At 44.1% G+C, this 20,925-nt stretch overlaps 1 protein-coding gene across 2 annotated transcripts in view; it reads right to left on the minus strand.

Moving 5' to 3' along the window:
• The window catches only part of KIF5C (kinesin family member 5C), a 167,377-nt gene that overhangs the window by 75,810 nt on the left and 70,642 nt on the right, over window positions 1-20,925 (minus strand). For both annotated transcript variants that reach the window (XM_007454547.1, XM_007454548.1), the window contains exons 4-10: window positions 18,000-18,104; window positions 12,534-12,582; window positions 12,211-12,266; window positions 11,220-11,307; window positions 6,016-6,140; window positions 3,273-3,377; window positions 2,754-2,902 (exon numbers count right to left, since the gene is read on the minus strand). In XM_007454547.1, coding sequence (XP_007454609.1) covers window positions 2,754-2,902; window positions 3,273-3,377; window positions 6,016-6,140; window positions 11,220-11,307; window positions 12,211-12,266; window positions 12,534-12,582; window positions 18,000-18,104 — 677 coding nt within the window. The remainder of the gene's footprint in view (window positions 1-2,753; window positions 2,903-3,272; window positions 3,378-6,015; window positions 6,141-11,219; window positions 11,308-12,210; window positions 12,267-12,533; window positions 12,583-17,999; window positions 18,105-20,925) is intronic.

Below are 20,925 nucleotides of genomic sequence, written 5' to 3' on the forward strand. Positions count from 1 at the left end.
TCAGCAGGATTTCTTTAATCATTCATTCCAGAAATTTAATTCTACTCCTACTTCATTCAGTCCTGATCCTTATATTACACCCATATCCTTATACATTATGTCACGTTCAGTCCAGCCCCATGCATGACCATGACTTTCCCAAGCCTGTTGAGAGATGGAGGAAAGAGGGGACTTGCAATCACTGGACACCTTATTCTGTGCCAGGCCTTGTGCTACGTAAAAACTGAAGCAACTCATTTAATCCTCCCAATAATTATCAGAAGTAGGTGTTATTATATTTCTTCCTATAGGCAAGGAGATTCAGGCTCCATGAGAAGGAAATGAGAGAAAAAATTGGCTGAGAAACAGAGCTTAGCTTCAAAGCTGGAGTAACTGACCCCAGAGGGCTGTGCTCATCAAGGTCCCTGATCAAGCAGCCCACATGGAAGAGGCTGTGGGTCAAACAGTATAGTCTCGGTCCTATAACATCCCACACATTTAGTTATTTACTGGCTGTGTGGCCTCAGGGGCAGGACCTAATGGCTTGGAGCCAAAGCCTCAATTTCATCCTCTGCACAAAGGGAAGAGATGCCTACCTGATAGAATTTCTATGAGGATTTTGACATGCCTGGCACACACTAGTTCCTTTAAAAAAGTGCTAGTGATAATGATGATACTGATGATGGTTTCACTGAGATCAGAAGAAAGATAATCATCATTCAGACTTATACCTAAAACTCTTCCTATAGACAGCTGCAAATGCCTACCAACAGCAGCAGACTTGAGACAGAGCCCATGCCCCAGGAAGACCCTGGCTTGCAAAGATTCAGATTACCTTTGCTTTGTGGATGAGAATTTTTTTTAAGAGATGTTCCCTTTATAAACACATTCAGTGCTGGTTTCCTCAAACACGTCTTCAGAGGAAACTGTTAAAGCTCAAGTTTAAGAAACCAGGAGAGGGCTTACCTGGTGGCACAGTGGTTGACAGTCCGCCTCCCGATGCAGGGGACACGGGCTCGTGCCCCGGACCAGGAGGATCCCAGGTGCCGCGGAGCGGCTGGGCCCGTGAGCCATGGCCGTTGAGCCTGCGCATCCGGAGCCTGTGCTCCGCAACTGAAGAGGCCACAACAGTGAGAGGCCCGCGTACCGCAAAAAAAAAAAAAAAAAGAAACCAGGAGAGATGGGGCAGGCAGGATGATCCCCACAGTACTCTATGTTTCCCATAAACAGATACAGGTTTATAGGTATTCCGTGACCCTTAAGAAAAAGTAGCAATCCGTTGACCTAAGCATTGTGCTAATCGGGGAAGTGATCTGAGAGGAAGTAAAGGACCCAAATCCAATTTAAAAGATATATTAGTTCTACAACCGTTCAGTGTAATTATTATTTATTTAGACATCCCACAGGTGCCATGACTGGGTAATTCTATGTTCTGTTGAGGGTTCAGGAAATGACTGGGGTTTAATGCAGTTTAAACAAGCCGTAACAATCTCCCATTCAGAATGCCGACCACCATCTGGCCTTTCGCTAGGCATCTTAAACGATTTCTCAGGCATAACCACACAACACACTCCCAGGAGGAAGGCGGAGGGAGTGCTCCGTGCATAAGGCAGCTGGAGCCCGCAGAGAACTGGTAACTTGTCTAAAGATCACACAGTTGTTTGAAGGGAATGACAGCAGTAGAATCCACAACTCCCAACCTCAGGCTCAGGCTCAGCCCATTGAGCATGTAAGATGCTCCGATGGCCCCAAGCCACAGCATCCCAGCACTCTGGGAACTAGCACCTGAGGCAGCCATGCAGGGCGGATGGGGCTCAACACCTGGAACTGACAGACCACGACTGAAGATCAAGAAAGGAAGGGATGAACTAACCCATACCCATGAATGTTGTTGTAGGATTACTTTTTTTTTTTTTTTGCGGTACGCGGGTCTTTCACTGCTGTGGCCTCTCCCGTTGCGGAGCACAGGCTCCGGACGCGCAGGCTCAGCGGCCATGGCCCACGGGCCCAGCCGCTCCGCGGCATGTGGGATCTTCCCGGACCGGGGCACGAACCCGTGGTCGCCTGCATCGGCAGGCGGACTCTCAACCACTGCGCCACCAGGGAAGCCCTGTTGTAGGATTACTGACTGTCCTTGCTGCCTACCTCGTAAAATTCTCAGACATCTAGGAAATCTCCTTCGGACATTTTTGAAGGTGAGAAGAGGGCTGCCATCCTCCTCTTTCCTCAGCATACATGCTGCGTCTCCTACGCCCAGGGTGAGGATCAGTATTTCTTCTCCCCACCCTTTGATATTTATGCAACTACCCTACAGTCACCTAAGTTTCAGTTATTCTATCAGCAAATTTGCAATGGATCCCAAATACTGAAGTACTTACTGGTAGTAGTGGTACCACTAATCATACTACCAAGACTGGCAGTTACCAGTCGAGTTATATACACTTGAAATCCTGTGAACCTGAGAGACTTAACTGCATGACGAACAAAAGTAACACTCCACGGAATAACCAACAATCACATCTATGATAAGCTTGAGTTGTTTTTTTCAGCATCATACCTTTGATAGGCATATTCCTACTCATTATTTTAAAACATAATTGTTCCTTTGGCCTCAATAAATGATGCCTCAAGTTTACAGGTCACCTGCTAGATGCAATTTACTAACAGGCTGCTTGCTTCCCCACTCTGTTCCCTCTCTGAGCCTAGCCCCTTGCCACTCACTCCTAACACCTAAGACCCAGCTCAGAGCATAGGTTATGAGAGGCCACGCCCACCTTTGTCCAAACATTAGCGTTGACTTGGTCTCAGCTTCATTGAATACCGAGGGAGAACAGCAAATAACGATGGTGGTTCTACAGTTCCCGCCCAGAGAGTCCTGAAGAATCCGAGTCATCTTGCTGTCCCGGTATGGCACGTGTGTTTTCTATTTAGGAAAAGAAAAAATATTGGCTGTTACAGCCCATTCAAAGAGAAAATACAGAGGCAAGCAAGTTAGTGATGGGAGCTGGGCTTAAAAACATGTGAAAGAAAAACCTGTTGCCTGGTCTTTGGATCTTGCCAAAGTTTAGAATGCCCATTCTGGGACCACCCGGGTCATAGGAAATTAGCATCACCATTCACACATTTTAATGGGCTAGATTTCCAAGCAAGCAGGGCGTCCACAGCCAGGATTCCCCCTGTCCCTTTCTGAACAAAAACAAATGAATCTCTGGGGTGTGTGGCAAAGAGAGTACACGAACCCAAAAGGTGACTTCTCATAATATCATTGAATAGATGGGGACAGGATCACTTACTGTCCCTTCTGCCAAGGCAGAGATCACGTTTCCAAGAGCAGACAAAGACTTATTGATATTTTTAGCTTCGTCGAGAACAGCTCCCTCGGCACCAGTTTTGCTGACCTACCAGAGAGAAGAGAAAACAGTGAGCTGCACAGGACAGCAAAAGCACAGAGGAGAAAATTCCAATTCACAGGAGGGCAAGCAGGGAGGAAAGGACTGACGTGAATCCTCCTGGAAGGCAGGGGAAAATAAAAGTAAGTAAGAATCACGGTGATAAAATCTTCCCTTGTACCTGAGGCTGGGGATTTGTTCTCTCTTGTTGTCATTTTCCTCTCAACTAGGTTTTAGGGGGAACAGCTGAGATGCCTCAAGTGTAGAGCTGCGGATGCTTCCCAGGGGACATTTGTCCAGGGACACCAGGCTCCAAAAGTGCTGTCACTACAGAAAGGCTGGGGTCCTGTGAGACTGAACCACAGTCTCCATGCCCAGGAAGCATTAAGAGAAAACACGGTCCCAGCCACAATGAATGCACTATTTGGAAAGCGTAGATTACAAGCTCCAACTTCAAGCAAAGGACAAGAAGTGGTAGCGATGGTTATCCGGACTCTCTGCTCCTTCCCTTCCTATTCCCATAGCAAGAAAAAAAAAGGAACAATCATCCAAAAGGAAAAATACTCGACAAGACATGTAAGGCAAGAAAATGTATATTACATAGTGAATTTGTCTTTTTTCCTCTGCAGTTAGAGGGACCACACACCATTCCTCCTCGGCTGTGTTATTACTGGTAATTTCCTATTTACAGCATTTGCTCTAGGTAGAAAGCAGTTCACAGATGCTAGAAAAAAGGGAACTCAACGTGATTCATAGCTCTGCTGACTGAACAAACGACACGGCGGGGAGCGGCTGCGCTCTGAAGAAAGAAAGAAAAGCAGGGAAATGATTTTAAACTGTGCGAAGATGGATTTCAATTCTGTATAAAGGAGAAACTCCCAACGACAGAGATGAATGCATGTTCAAGGGGAGATTTTTTCCCAAAGAAAAATTCAAAGATTTCTCTGGAAATCATGTGTGGGTCCCCTGCTTACAGATGAAGAAATCACAGAGCTGCTGTGTCACAAGTATTAATAGTAATAGTCTATTTCACAAGGTGTTGTTTAAGGTGCTTTCACACTTGAGCATCTTAGTTCCATGAAATATGCGAGACAAGTACAATCACCTTCCTTTTACAGACAAGAAAATTTTGAGCTCCAGGGATGTCAAATTGCCCACCCAAGGGAAGAACACCATTTAAGAAAGACAGGACTAAGACCCAGAGCTCTGTCCTACTAGATCACACTGCTACATTCATGCGGACACATCTAGAGCAAGGAAAACAGATGTTAGCACAGGAAATGACGTGCAGGACCACAACTTTAAAATGCCTCATAAACATCATAAGTAATAACCACTGACACTGCACAGGCCTCCACTCTCAACTGCCTGCACTAAGCACTTTTCAGCTGCATTTAGGCCTTAAGTACTCATCTCTGTGCTCTAAAGGGAAAGGGGGCAAGCTTGGGAAGAGGGAAGGGGTCACTGGGAGCTTTGTCTAGACCCATACAACAGGTGCGGCAGCAAAGCAGATGCTAGTTGCTAATGGCTGGTCTAGAAGTGAGCAATGCTGCTCTCTACTCCCCTTCTGGTGGGCATCTGTTTAAAGTTACAAGCCTGGACCAGTTCGATTTTCGACCGCCAACTAGGAGGATACGTGTGATCTGCTCAAGGCTGTACAAACGCGGACAGGAGGACAATCCAAGTAGCCACTACTCACACGGATACTAGTGGCCATAACTTGGCGTCCAGCAACTCAGTGGTGGGAGCAGTAAGTGGGGATCAATGACACAGTTTGGGAGACTGACCGAGCTTCAGGGCCGGCCCTGATGGGGACAGTTAGCATGACATCAGAGATGAGGGAGGCCACATGGTATTGTGCACAGAGACTTGCTCTGTGATGTTGTCTGAGGTGGGCAGTGCCCCCAGCCGGGGTGTGGCAGCAGGAGCCCCTGGTGGTGCTATGGAAGTGAGGATGGGAGGGCAGAGGGGAGTTTCTGGGAAGCCTATTCGGTCTGGAGTATGGCCTCAGCCAGTGCCTGGGAGAGCATGGACAGGGTACAGATGCCAAAAGAAAACCCTCACAAAATCAGAGAAGGGTCAGGGCTTGTGGCTAAAACACTGGCTCCAGACCCCGTAGACTGAAGGCAGTGAGGCTGCCCACACAGAACATGGTCAGTTCACGCCTCCTGCAGAGAGAAGCCGGGAAGGCAGGGAGAGCCCCACTTTCCAGATCTTCTATCAGCAAACAAACCTGCAGAGGCAGGCCTGCCACATTCCAGCGTCAAAGCCCCCTCCTGGCCTATCTGAATCTGTTAAAACACAGAGATCTTTCCTGTTCTCAGAAGTTCACGTCCCTCCAGCATTTGTGCCGCTGCCTTTGCCAGGCTAAGTTCACACCAACACTCGCCTCATGTCATCATCAGGGTCTATTAGGCGTAAATCAGGTTGGCATTCAAAACACCTCCTGTGACATGAATAGGGGACTTCAGGACCAGAAACGAAAGAGCAGAGAAATGAAGGTTAAATTTAATAACATCTTAGCACAACATCAGAAACTTTAAAAGCTCTTTAAAACCAGGGACTAGAAAGACATAAAAATTACCCCAGTGCACACTGAAGCAAATAACGGGGAAATTGTGGATAATACAAATAAAGAACCAATTACCTTTTCGCTCCCAGCCAAATCAACTAGATACAGCTTCCCACTGAGTTTTTTTTCAGTCTCTACATTCTCTTGTTTAATATTAATCAGGAAGATACTGTGACTTCTAGAGCTGTGTTCATTCATGTCTGAAAAGAAAAACAGTTTACTGCTCTACAAAGAACATATAAATTTAGGTAGCAAGCATCTCAATAAAAAGCACAACAAATCATGCCTAATAGCTCCGTTTTTTGTAAGTCCACTCAATTTAAAAAATTACCTGACATCATTTCTCCTGCAAAGCAACGCTCACTCTAGAAATGAAAGATTTAAAACATTTTCACGTGGCAAAGAAATTAATCTAAAAATCGTGGTCAGTGGTTGAAGACAACAGTCTCGAGCTCTGCCTGAAGCCGCCATCCTCCAACACGCCAATCCAGCCTACCTCTCTCCTTGAAGAGCTCAAGTCTTCCTCCCCTGCCTCATTTTAAGTCCCTCAGCCTTTATCATTCTGACTAGTACCTGATGTATTCCATCTTCTTCATGTGTGTAAGCCTTGCCTTATCAGTGATATCATAAGTTTTCTTAAGGAAGAATTATGACTTCCTTAAGGAAGGATTAAGACATACATTTCTTCTATAACCCATGCTAGGCACATAGAAGGTCTCAAAGATGAAATATGCTTCATTAGAACCAAGTACCAAAAATAAAAATCTTCTTGGACCCTGGTCTTTGCTCACCAGGCAGGCAGAGACCCCAGTGACTGTTTTACTCAACCCCACTAGCAATTATTTCTCAAAACTATCTAACCAGATTATGTGGGAAGAAAACCCTAAAAGATTCCACAAAAATGTTAGAACTAGTGAATTTGGCAAAGTTGCAGGATACAAATGCAATACATAAAAATCATTTGCATTGGGCTTCCCTGGTGGCACAGTGGTTGAGAGTCCGCCTGCCAATGCAGGGGACACGGGTTCGTGCCCTGGTCCGGGAAGATCCCACATGCCGCGGAGCAGCTGGGCCTGTGGGCCATGGCCACTGAGCCTGCACGTCCGGAACCTGTGCTCCGCAACGGGAGAGGCCACAACAGTGAGAGGCCCGTGTACCACAAGGGAGAGGCCACAACAGTGAGAAAAAAAAAAAAAAAAAAAAAAAAAAAAAAAAAAATCAGTTGCATTATATATAATAATGAACAATCCAAAGAGGAAATTAAGAAAACAATTCCATTTAAAATTAGAACAAAAAGAATAAAATACTTAGGAATAAACTTAACCAAGGAAGTGAGAGGTATACACTGAAAACGATAAAATGTTGCTAAAAGAAATTAAAGAGTACACAAATAAATGGAAGGATAATCCTTGTTCTTGGATTAAAAGACTTAATATTATTAAGATGTCCATACTACCAACAGATTCAATGCCACCTCTATCAAAGTCACAATGATTTTTTTGCAGAAATAGAAAAGTCCATCCTAAAATTCAGATGAATCTCAAGGGTCCCTGAATAGCCAAAACAATCCTTAAAAAGAGCAGAGTTGAAGTTCTCACACTGGCTGATTTCAAAACTTACTACAAAGCTATGGTAATCAAAACAGTGTGGTATTGTCATAAAGGTAGACATATAGACCAATGAAATAGAGAGCCTAGAAATAAACCCTCACATAATATGGTCAAATAATTTTCAACACGAGTGTCAAGCGTGACCATTCAGGGGCTTCCCTGGTGGCGCAGTGGTTGAGAGTCCGCCTGCCGATGCAGGGGACACGGGTTCGTGCCCTGGTCCGGGAGGATCCCACATGCGTCGGAGCGGCTGGGCCCATGAGCCATGGCCGCGGAGCCTGCGCGTCCGGAGCCTGTGCTCCGCAACGGGAGAGGCCACAACAGTGAGAGTCCCGCGTACCGCAAAAAATAAAATAAAAAATTAAAAAAAAAAGTAGTAAAAAAAAAAAAAGAGTGACCATTCAATGGGGAAAGGACAGTCTCTTCACCAAACTGTAAACTGGATATCCACATGCAAAAATGAAGTTGGACTCTTCCTTTAAGTCATATACAAAATTTAACTCAAAAAGGATCAAAGACCTAAATGTAAAAACTAAAACTATAAAACTTTAGAAGAAAACAGGGGAAAGGTTCATGACACGAGATTTGGCAATGATTTCTTGGATAGTAGTAAAAAAAAAAAGAGTGACCATTCAATGGGGAAAGGACAGTCTCTTCACCAAACTGTAAACTGGATATCCACATGCAAAAATGAAGTTGGACTCTTCCTTTAAGTCATATACAAAATTTAACTCAAAAAGGATCAAAGACCTAAATGTAAAAACTAAAACTATAAAACTTTAGAAGAAAACAGGGGAAAGGTTCATGACACGAGATTTGGCAATGATTTCTTGGATATGACACCAAAAAGCACAAGCAACAACAGCAACAAAAAATATAAATTTAACTTCATCAAAATTAAAAACTTTTGGGCTTCCTTGGTGGCACAGTGGTTGAGAGTCCGCCTGCTGATGCAGGGGACACGGATTCGTGCCCTGGTCCGGGAGGATCCCATATGCCGCGGAGCGGCTGGGCCCGTGAGCCATGGCCGCTGAGCCTGTGCGTCCGGAGCCTGTGCTCCGCAATGGGAGAGGCCACAACAGTGAGAGGCCTGCGTACCGTACCACAAACACAAAAAAAAATTAAAAATTTTTGTGTGTGAAAGGACACTATCAACAGTGAAAAGGTAACCCACAGAATAGAAAATATTTGTATGTCATATATCAGATAAGGGATTGAGATCCAGAATATATAAAGAACTCCTACAAATAAACAACAGCAAAAAGCCAAACAACCCAATTTTTAAAAAATGGGCCAAGGACTTGAATAGCACTTTTACAAAGAAGATGCACAAACAGCCAATAAGCATATGAAAACATGCTAAACATCACTAATCATTAGGGAAATGCAAATCAAAATCTCAACGAGATAGCACTTCACACCCATTAGGATGATGATTAAAAAGAAAAAAAAAACAGAAAATAAGAAGTGTTGGCAAGGATATGGAGATATTAAAACTCTTGCACACTGTTGGTGGGAATATAAAATGGTGCACCTGCTATGGAAAACAGTATGGCTAATCCTTAAAAAATTAAAAGAATTACCGTATGATCCAGCAATTCTACTTCTGGGTATTTACCCAAAAGAACTGAAAGCAGGAACTTGAACAGATATTTATAAATACCTCCATGTTCATAGCAACATCATTCACAATAGCCAAAAGGTAGAAGCAACACAATGTCTATCTGTGGATGAATGGAAAACAAAATGTGGTCTGTGCATACAATGGGACATTATTCAGCCTTAAAAAGGAAGGAAATTCTGACACATGCTACATGGATGAATCTTGAGGACATTATGCTGAGTGAAACATGCACGTCACAAAAGGACTTGTATCATTCCACTTATATACAGTACCTGGAGTTGTCAAATTCACTGATACAGGAAGTAGGGTGGTGGTTACCAGGGGTTGGGAGGAGGGAGTATGGAGGGTTATTATCCAATGGATATGGAGTTTCACTTTGGGATAATTAAAAATTCTGGAAAAAAAATTCTGGAAATAGGAAGTGGTGATGGTTGCAAATATTGTGAATGTACTTAATGCCACTGAATTGTACACTTAAAAGTGATTAAAATGGTAAATTTTATGTTATGCATAATGTAACAAAATTTTTAAAAAAACAAACAACTTACCAGAATGATAAGAAAAATAGTAATGTTCTGGACCAACAGTTCTGAACCAGGGGGCCAAGATGGACTGTCAGGTATGTCATGAATAATTCATAACTAACAATATAGCTTAAGAAACAGTGAAAAACTTCTTTACAAATGAGAGATGCATAAGAAGTCTTATTTCCTATATGCGTATAAGCAGAAGAGAAAGAAGCAGAGTTTAACCGACACTGTATACAGGTCTAGGCTCACCTATGAAACTTGCCATATATATGAATATGATCTGATACATCTGTGGGGGTAGGGAAACAGTTGAGAATTACAGTTCTGGATCAAAGGATCATAGCACCAGTCAACCAAGCAAAGCTACCATGCGGGGAACTCACTACCTCTCCAGGTAGGCTTTACTTGGGGCAGCATTAAGGACTAGAGCTCTTCTTGTGATAGGTTAAAATCTGCCTCCATGTAGCTTCAACAATTCTGGGTGGTCTACTCATTCAGATCAAACAAAGCAAGCTGACTCTCTTTCTTAATGTCAGCACCTTGAAGATATTATGAATATGTTAAGAAACACTGCATTGCCCATATGCCCTCCCCAGATATTTTTCCTCTCTTCAAAGCTAGAAATCCTTCAGGGACTTCCCTGGTGGTCCAGTGGCTAAGACTCCGTGCTCCCAATGCAGGGCGCCTGGGTTCGATCCCTGGTCAGGGAACTAGATCCTGCGTGCCGCAACTGACAGCCTGCATGCTGCAACTAAAAGATCTCACCTGCCGCAACTAAGACCCGGCACAGCCAAATAAATAAATATTAAAAAAAAAAAAAAAGTTAGAAATCCTTCTTTCTTTCAAGTCCTCTTCACATGAACTCACTCTCATCTGTGCACACCTCATCTGAATAAGACAGACAGCCCCCATCTCTTCATGGAAACTCTGCTGCTCTAAACACCACGTGACCTGCTTCCCTGAGATGGGCCGAGGAAGGCATCACAAGGTAAACCAGCTGACCTGACTATGTTTGTTACCAAGAAGGCATCACAAAGTTTACAGTCAAGCTCCTGTTCCTCTATGTCTTTCTTTTCCTTGTTTACAAAGGGCAGAAATCTAACATGGTTTCTTTCCATGCGTATGACTGGCCTATGGAATCTGTTGGTTTGGATTTTTTTAAACAATAACATAGTTAAAATAAATGAACTTAGAAGCTTACTTTCTTCCCCCTTTAGTTGGTTGGTTGGTTGTTTACCCCAGTGTTCAGGCTTAGGCTGTTACCAGGGCCCAGTCAGTGAGCGTCACCCGACGTTTCCAACAGGCCCCTGGACAGCAGGAGGTGCTGTTTCCCAGGACCTGCCCAGGCCTGCTGGTACTGCTTACACCCCTGTGTTTTGAGTGCCAGTCACCGCTTTACAACCGCCTTCCCCTGCATTATTCCATTTGGACCTCATTACCGCCACCCAACCTGGTTGGTAGGCAGAGACGTTTGTGTCCTAAGTTAGAGGGGAGGAAACACCACCCCAGGCTTACTCGTTACAGCCACGTGGCGGTTTGCTTTGCCTTCATCTATCACGTCCATGACCTCCTCGGGGCTTGACACAAACCGCTCGGTGCACCCCTGCAAGACAGCCAGATCAGGTTGGTCATGGAAAAACTGAAAAGCAACATGACTTTGAAACAGCTAAACATTTTCCCACTTCTCTTCTAGAGCTGCCAATCCAGAGAAAGGCTGCACTGTCGACCCAACAACTTTTCCTCCTCGCCTAGGGCTTGCAGAGTACTTTAAAAATAAGTCTGGGGCTTCCCTGGTGGCGCAGTGGTTGAGGGTCCGCCTGCCGATGCAGGGGACATGGGTTCGTGCCCCGGTCCGGGAAGATCCCACATGCCGCGGAGCGGCTGGGCCTGTGAGACAATGCCACTGAGCCTGCGCGTCCGGAGCCTGTGCTCCGCAACGGGAGAGGCCACAACAGTGAGAGGCCCGCGTACCGCCAAAAAGAAAAAAGAAAAAAAAAAGTCTGAGCAAACGCTAGGAAACCCAGAAGTAAACCATAAAATAAATGCCAGATTTTAAGTACATATCCATACTCATCAGCAGTGGAGACAGAAAATAAAGAAGGAAACCAGTGATGGAAAAAGAAATGGATGAAATCTTGCTTTGCCTTTCAATCTATCCACCAACTTTAATTAGATACTGAAGTTGTAGACATAATGCTATGAAAGGTTTCTCCTAAGTGCAAAATATGAACAACTGTACTCAATACCAAAGCCTCTTTAAATGTGAATAATAAATGTTCAGTTCTCCAGTTCTTACCTCACGTGATTTGACATCTGTGATATACTTACATAGAAACAACTGAAGAAATTAAAAGTCAGTTTTTTTAACCAGATGAATATTAAATATAAGGAACATGATTAAATATCTATATGCACTTTTTAGGTAATATTCTGGGCATCTTATGTAATAATTATGACAGTGACTGGAGAGAAATCAATTGCATCATCAATCAAGTTTTCCTCATACCTTTACGTACGGGACTCTGTTTTTATCTTCATGAACAGCCAAGTTTGTCTTGGATACTACAGAGATGATAATGATGACATGCAAAGAAGAAAACAAAAGTTAAAGACCCTGTATTGGAGAAAAAATAGAAATTGTTACAGAAGATAGGTAAATCTAATCACTTTGCAATGACTCAAGTTAAAGCTTTGGCTGAGAATAAGCAGATAGCCTGAAGGCAACAGAACATCTCTATAAATTCCTTAAGCAGAAGTGCTGTACATCATGCCAACCTTTCTGGACTTCAGTTACAGAACAAATAAAAGACAAGAATTCGGGTTACTCACCATCGAGTAAGTCCCTGATTTTGTCCAGGTAGATTTCAAAATAGGAAACCTGATTAAAAACAAATTGATTTTGAAACAGAAATGCCACCCTGTATTTCAAAAACATCATTATTAGAACTCGTAAAAGCTTTCTGTTATGCCACCAAGAGTAAGAAGAGCTCTACAAAGTGAAGATTCAGAGTCTAGAGGGTGGAGCCCCAGCCCACTCCCCTGGCCTCCTGCTTCCTGCTTGTCAGCTTGCTCTACAAGTCCCTGCTCAATGGGCCACTCTCCATCCCCACATCAGAGCTGCCTTCACTTCCAGCCAGGTGTTATTTACATCCTGTGCTAGACAGCCTTATAGGAGGACTCTACCTTTTCACCTTAGATGAGCACCAAGCAAACTTCTAGGTATGACAACAGCTAGAACAGAACATGTCCTTTGCAAGTAACTGTCAAAAATCAGTAGACCTGGGGCTTCCCTGGTGGCACAGCGGTTGGGAGTCCGCCTGCCGATGCAGGGGACGCGGGTTCGTGCCCTGGTCCGGGAGGATCCCACATGCCGCGGAGCGGCTGGGCCCGTGAGCCATGGCCGCTGAGCCTGCGCGTCCAGAGCCTGTGCTCCGCAGCGGGAGAGGCCACAACAGTGAGAGGCCCGCGTACCCGCAAAAAAAAACAAAAACAAATCAGTAGACCTCACCTCAGACATGACATTAACAGCCTCTTCAGACCAGGGAGGGAGCATGTTCCAAACATTCACATGAAGAAGGTGGGGAGGGGGATAAGGGCAGTTTGCTTGGAACTACAGAACAGTAACAGGGAGAGAGCTGGTGATAGTGGCCAGCTTTGGGGAGTCCAGGAAGGATTTGAACAAAATGCAATTTAATGAAACACAACTAGACTGTAAGAGGGAAAGGATACCTTCCAATTAGTTATTCTCAAACTTCAGTCCCAGCACTGCCTGTGTCAGCATCTCCCATAGCGTCTATTTAAATTGCCCTGAATCCTACTGCAATCCTCCTGAATCAGAATCTCCAAGAATAGGATTTAGGAATCCGCTTCTAAACTCCCCAGGTGATTCTTATCTTATCTCAGGCTGATATCTGAGAACAACTTTAACTGGATACGTGATCTTGAGGATTTAATTCACAAGTAACCAAGACCCTAGACCTCAATGTTCCCATCTGTCAAACGAAGCCATTCGACGTGATGATATCAAAAATTCCCTCTAGGATTCTGTACTGTCTACACTTGCCTTCTGCAGACCAGATCAACTGTCCTCTCCCTCAAGTTCATGGGTTTTTTTTTTTTAAATCTAAACAGAGGATTGAGCCAAAACGGTGTTTTAAAAGTTGAAAAGTAGTTGTAAAGTTGGGATGTAACTCTACCTGTGAAATCTCACCCCTACATCCCAGCTCTGGACGGGTCCTGCCTCGAGGCAGGGGAGAGTGAACACTCCCTAACCCAGCACTAGTCCCAACCCAACTCAGCCCTGGTTCATTATCTTTTGTCCGTGTCTCAGCCTGGAACCTCCTGATGCCTCGTTTCTCTGAGATCTGGGGTCCTGGCTTCAATCCCTGGAATCTGTAGCTGAGCATCCTCTCCCTAACAACCTCTGCCTGCTTGAATGTCTGTCAAACAGTCCTGTCACTGACCCTCTCTGTCACAGATACAATTACCTGACCTTTGAAAGACCTATTGCTCTGGAAACCTCTCTCTATGGCTGGAATCCTAGGGTCTGCTTGACCTCTAACCCTAGACATTTCTAACCCAGCCCTTCTGCAGCCCACTCAACCCTGGTTCCAACCCATTCTATATATTTCAGAATTGTCTGGTCTTCATTAAGACTTCTCTGTTATCTTTGATATCTTAAGCTTGTGCCCTTATTTCCATAGGTTACAGAGAAAATTAATGACATCCAAAGACCGGTTGTGAACTAGATATTAGGAAATCTGGCAGTTAGAATCTTGTTCATTTAATATAAGTAGAAGGAGAATTCTGATTTATTAGTTTCTTTTTACCATAGCAGATAGTGGCTGCTTTGGGGTGGGGGGTTGAATTTTGTTATTTTTGTCACCTCAAGTACTTTGTAAAACCACATGGAAGAAAAATAAATAAGCATTGTTTGGCACTAGGAGAAAGCATGTTCAAAAATAATGTTTAAAACCTCCGTGAGACCGGTCAGAATGGCCATCATCAAAAAATCTACAAACAATAAATGCTGGAGAGGGTGTGGAGAAAAGGGAACCCTCTTGCACTGTTGGTGGGAATGTAAATTGATACAGCCACTATAGAGAACAGTATGGAGGTTCCTTAAAAAACTAAAAATAGAGCCACCATATAACCCAGCAATCCCACTCTCGGGGCATATACCCTGAGAATACCATAATTCAAAGAGTCATGTACCACAGTGTTCATTGCAGCATTATATACGATAGCCAGGACATGGAAGCAACCTAAGTGTCCATCGACAGATGAATGGATAAAGAAGATGTGGCACATATATACAATGGAATATTACTCAGCCATAAAAAGAACTGAAATTGTTATTTGTAGTGAGGTGGATGGACCTAGAGACTCATACAGAGAGAAGTCAGAAAGAGAAAAACAAATCCCGTATGCTAACACGTATATATGGAATCTTAAAAAAAAAAAAAAAAAAAAGGTTATGAAGAACCTAGGGGCAGGACAGGAATAAAGACACAGACGTAGAGAATGGACTTGAGGACACAGGGAGCGGGAAGGGTAAGCTGGGACGAAGTGAGAGAGTGGCACGGACATATATACACTACCAAATGTAAAATAGCTAGCTAGTGGGAAGCAGCCGCATAGCACAGGGAGATCAGCTCGGTGCTTTGTGACCACCTAGAGGGATGGGATAGAGAAGATGGGAGGGAGAGGCAAGAAGGAGAGGATATGGGGATATATGTATGCATATAGCTGGTTCACTTTGTTACACAGCAGAAACTAACACAACATTGTAAAGCAATTATACTCCAATAAAGATGTAAAAATAAATAAATAAAAAAAACCTCTGTGAGACTCACTTTAAGGAACAGATTTTCAACATTGCCTTAATCAAGCCTCTTTTTCTTGACTGAGCCTGTCACTACTCAGTTCAAAATAAGAAGTCAATAACGAACTTGCTCATTTACAATTATTATTTGTGAAATAAGACAGCCTAACTACAAATGCAGAACAGGAAACTGGACTATAAAATTCAGGCCTAGACATGAGTGTTCTTCCTCCTCTCCTTCCCCTTCATGCTGGGGCTATTTTTATCTTATTAAGATTCTAATATGAGACCTTATTTTGAGGGCAATAATTGGTTTAACATCTTACTCTAGGATTATCCCATGAGAGCCCTACAGTGGTTTAAGGTATTTAAATGCAAACAGCCTAAAAGATGCACTAAGCTCCCAAATCTTGATCCCATCAAAGCAACAAGTGTCTGTATCCTCAGATATAAAAAACTCTATAGCAAGGAGGAGAAGCTGGCTTCAGCCAACAAGAGGAGCTGTAAAGAAAAAGATTTACCGGATGTACTTTATAATTGGGCAAACAGTTTCTGACTTGTTTAAATATAATTTGGGGAAGGTACACAGCAGAAATAAGTAGAGGTGGAAATTTAATATAATGGAACAGGTGCTGCACGTGGGGTCGGTCAGATCAAGAATCTAAATCTCAACTCTGGGGCTTCCCTGGTGGCGCAGTGGTTAAGCATCCGCCTGCCAATGCAGGGGACACGGGTTCAAGCCCTGGTCCGGGAAGATCCCACATGCCACAGAGTAACTCAACCCACGTGCCACAACTACTGAGCCTGCGCTCTAGAGCCCGCGAGCCACAACTACTGAAGCCCTTGCGCTTAGAGCCCGTGCTCTGCAACAAGAGAAACCACTGCAGTGAGAAGCCCGTGCACCCCAACGAAGAGTAGCCCCCGCTCACCACAACTAGAGACAGCCGCGCGTCGCAACGAAGACCCACCCAACGCAGCCAAAATTAATTAATTAAATTAATTAATTAAATCAATAAATCTCAACTCTGCCGAGGACTTGATATGTCACTTTGGCCATCTGGCTCTATATCCATGAACTTCAGTTTCTCACCTCTAAAATGATGGGCCTAGGCACCTGGGTCCCAGCCTTCAAGGATGATCAGCCTCTTGGTTGATCTGCTCACCTCCAAGTCTGCTAACTGCGCCTTTCTCCTCCACCCCCTTGTCAACCCCGTCCCCAGCCACGTGTATCCTGGACACAGCTGATCGGAGCTGGGGGCAGGGGGTACCTACTGGAGGCTGGGCCAGTGGTCCCCTCCCCAGGGCAATGATGAATTGGAAATAAGGGAATGTGGAGCAGGAGCTGCCATGCACCCTCTTTCCCATACACAGAAAAGAGAAAGATGGTCTGGAACAAGGGAAAAAAATTAAGCAAGAGGGTGGGGATTAAAGAAATTAAGAAATGTGGGGACTGTAATGGAGATGGAGTTACTTTTGGGGGTAGTGAAAATGTTCTGGAAGTAAATAGTGATCATCGTTGTAAAATTTTGAAGATATACTAAAAACCATCAAACTGTACACTTTAAAAAGGTTAAATTTATGGTATGTGAACTATATTGCAATATTTTTTAAGTTAAAAAAAAAAAAAAGGAAAAGCAGAGCCTGGATTTCTTACTTCTCCACAACTCCCCGCCCCCATGCCTGCTGTCAGATTCTGTATCTTATAACAACTTCCTCTATTTGCTTAAACAAGTAGCTTTCAGTCACTTGCAAACAAAGGCGTTCCAATGAATATACCCCTTCTACCAAATGTTATGAATTCACAGCTATAGTTGAGAGTAGAAATCTCTCTTTCAATTCAAATTTAAGCCAGAACATAGGTTTGAAAAACAAAAACAAACACAAGGATGAAAAGAATTCCCTTTCCTAACATTTCTCAGAAAGCGCTCCTCAAAATACTAGTCTGTCATCCTCCAAGGAGGGTAAAGTATGTCCACAGTCAAATAAGATAGGAAATGTAATATAGTACATGTCCACTTTGCAGAACTGCATTACACGTTAGCATATTTAAGCTTGGGGTAAGTTTAACATTGTTCAGCAAAGCATTTTCCCAGCTAATTTGACCACATACACCTTTTCCATCGTAGCCCACTGAGTAATAATATGAGGGATTGTATTCTATGGAACACATTTTGGGAAATGCTGTCCTCACCCAATCATGGACACAGGCCAGTCAGATCTACAGAAATCCACAGGGTAAAGGGTAGAATTCAGACAACTACCAAGATGATTCCATCCTAAAAAGGGCTTTGCCTTTATCTCACTATTTCCTCAGTATTAGCCTGAGTCATTAACTAATAAATATGGTTCTGCTGATCACAGGAATGTCATTTAAATTAGATAAAATCTTCTGTGTATACATAAAAGAGGAAGGCAAAGAAACACGATCTGCAGCTCAGTTTCTCCTCTTGGGACTCAATAATAGCACTTACCTTGATGTGGAACTCCAGGTTCTCGTCCATGGAATAGATGTGGTCAAAGATGTCGTGTGCGATCCTTGGGATGATGCCCATGAGTTGAGGGTCATGTAGCTTCCCCTAGTGAGTGAAAAAGACAAACACAGGGAGCTAAAGAGTGCTGGGCGACACGTGAGAGGGAGAGAAGGGGCCGAACCTGGGCTTCTTAAACAGGACTCCGTGGAACAGGGAGCACCACGCAGGACTGCCTGCTCCCTAGGGGGTCTACCCGACCTGCCAACAGACCGACAGTTAGCGGGGTAACTCAACCAGGCAGGGGAGAGCATGTCCTGCTGGCCTTGAAGGCCCCCAACGTCCCCTCGTGCTGTCACTGCGGGCAGCAGATCAGTGTCTATGCGGGTGAGCGTGTGGGTAGGAAGGAGGGAAAGGGAGAAAGAATGAGGTTACGTGTGTGACTGTAACATACTAAATGTGGGCTTTGTTTTGGAAATTTTACAAACTGACCAGGACCTACAAATCCAAGTTAATCTGCCTTAATGAAATCACCTTGAGAGCTGATAGATACAGTTTCATTCACATCATCGTTGCTCAAAAATTTCTAAGAAAACTCATTCTGGAAATACCTTCAGTAGCACTTGACACACCAATCAAGAAAATCCATTTTATCGACTTTTTTTAAAATCTGTAATTCCCAGCCCAAACTGTTCCAAATAATTTTTGACTGTTTCCAATACATAAATCTGCTTATAAAATATTCTCTTATTCTTTCCCGGCCTTTTTCCATTTCTATTCATTTTACCTAAGGTGTGGATGGAAAGGTGAATGTTTCTGTTATTTGGACGATCACTAAATCCATTTTCAAGATCCAGAATTTGCCACCTCTGAAGAGTTTCAAAAAGAGACAGCATAGGACCTGAAAGCAATTCCTAAGAAGAATTCTAGAAGTGTTTCAAGCAACAGGCTTAACAAGAACCTCGGTGCACAACTCCCAGACAGCCTTCTTCACGCCCACACCAAATGAACACTTAAAAGTTCTATCACGGGTTAAACAACCCGTCGGCATACAGACACACGTCTAAAGTGACTGCCGGCAACTGTCTTCCCAGAGAATCACACACGCCTTTCAGAAGTTCTAAAACTCTAGGAAGAAATGGAACTGGAAGCAACGCCAGTCTGCTCTTTTGTTTTCCAGGGATGCTCAACAGCCTTTACAACTTTGACACATACATCTTTGTTCAAAATCTGCCCAATACCTGCAAGATCGGCTTTGTTTTCCTCAGTCAAGTCCTCTTTTTCCTTTCAGAGGTTCACTGCCTGGTGCTTCTCTAACAAGATGACTTCTGAGCCAACATCTGAGTTACCAAAAGCAAGAAGGTGCATGAACCCTGGCACTGACTACAGGCCACAGAGCACTTTCCATTATGAGTCCTCCTTCACGCACCTGATTCCCGACCTTCCACTCTGTTCAAAGCAAGAGAAAAGCCAAATTCAGACACATCTGGCCTCTGGCTCTTACTTGGAAAACAGGTACTCTTCTGGAATGCCTCATCTGCCAAGGACCCTAAATCATTTGATGTGTTTCTATTGTTTTTTAGTTTAACTGTACACTCCCTAAAGGCAGGGTGGCCAGTGCATATGTATTTCCTCACACTGCTTATGATACTTGGTATAGTATCTACTGCATAGAATTACTGTAGAATTTAAATTAAACAGGGCTTCCCTGATGGCGCAGTGGTTCAGAGTCTACCTGCCAATGCAGGAGATGCAGGTCCGTGCCCCGGTCCGGGAAGATCCTACATGCCGCGGAGCGGCTGGGCCCGTGAGCCATGGCTGCTGAGCCTGTGCGTCCGGAGCCTGTGCTCCGCAATGGGAGAGGCCACAACAGTGAGAGGCCCGCGTATCACAAAATAAATAAATAAATAAATTAATTAATTAATTAATTAAACAGTATATATAATGTGCTTAGTGACAATAAATGTTATTATTCAGCTCATAATACACTCTCTCAAGAAGTTGCTGGGGTTTACTTGACTTGAAGAGTCTGAAAACATGTTTCCACCCCAAACCATTAATACATATATCTAATGAAAACAAAACCAAATCACTGAGACTTCACTTCTCCTAGATCATCACAAAACATGTAACAAATCAAATATTGGACCCCATCTGCTCTGGACTATGGAATTTGCTGGCAGAAATGGTACCTACAGTGAAAACACAGTCAAATGTGACACCACTGGGCCAATCTGACACAAGAGGGTCCAAAGAGTGCCCTCCACGCTGCCACCCAGAGCTCTTTAATAATTCATCATAATCCTTTAGCTTCTCTTCAGTGGCCCACAGCCAAAGAAGAATGATCAATAATCCAAAAATCATTTATAATTGACTCAAATCTGTTTCCCTAGATGCTTTCCCTTTCAACGGATTTATCTTCCAATTGATTCTGGGTGCACACAAGTATTGACATCCTTTGTTTGCCTTTGGCAGGGTAAGAATCAAGGCAGAGCCAGGATGAGTCTGGACACTTCCTGTTTTGTTGCCCTGAAGACCCAACCCAAAAATCACATGACAAGGAGCACAATTCATTTGGAGAACACCTAATAATACCCCCATCCCCACAGTGACAGAGGGATGTCCAAGTCTACCACAGGTTTAGGGGCTGGGATGCCTGCTCTAGCTCATAAACCCAAGAGTGTGAGGGCCTTTATGCTCAGTAAACAAAGCCTGCCAAAACAATGTGTGAGGGCTTCCCTGGTGGCGCAGTGGTTGAGAGTCTGCCTGCCTGCCGATGCAGGGGACACGGGTTCGTGCCCCAGTCCGGGAAGATCCCACGTGCCGTGGGGCGGCTGGGCCCGTGAAACCATGGCCGCTGAGCCCGCGCGTCCGGAGCCTGTGCTCCGCAACGGGAGAGGCCACAACAGTGAGAGGCCCGCATACCGCA

This window comes from Lipotes vexillifer, unplaced genomic scaffold, assembly GCF_000442215.2.
Source record: "Lipotes vexillifer unplaced genomic scaffold, Lipotes_vexillifer_v1.1 scaffold335, whole genome shotgun sequence".
Lineage (NCBI taxonomy): Eukaryota > Metazoa > Chordata > Mammalia > Artiodactyla > Lipotidae > Lipotes > Lipotes vexillifer.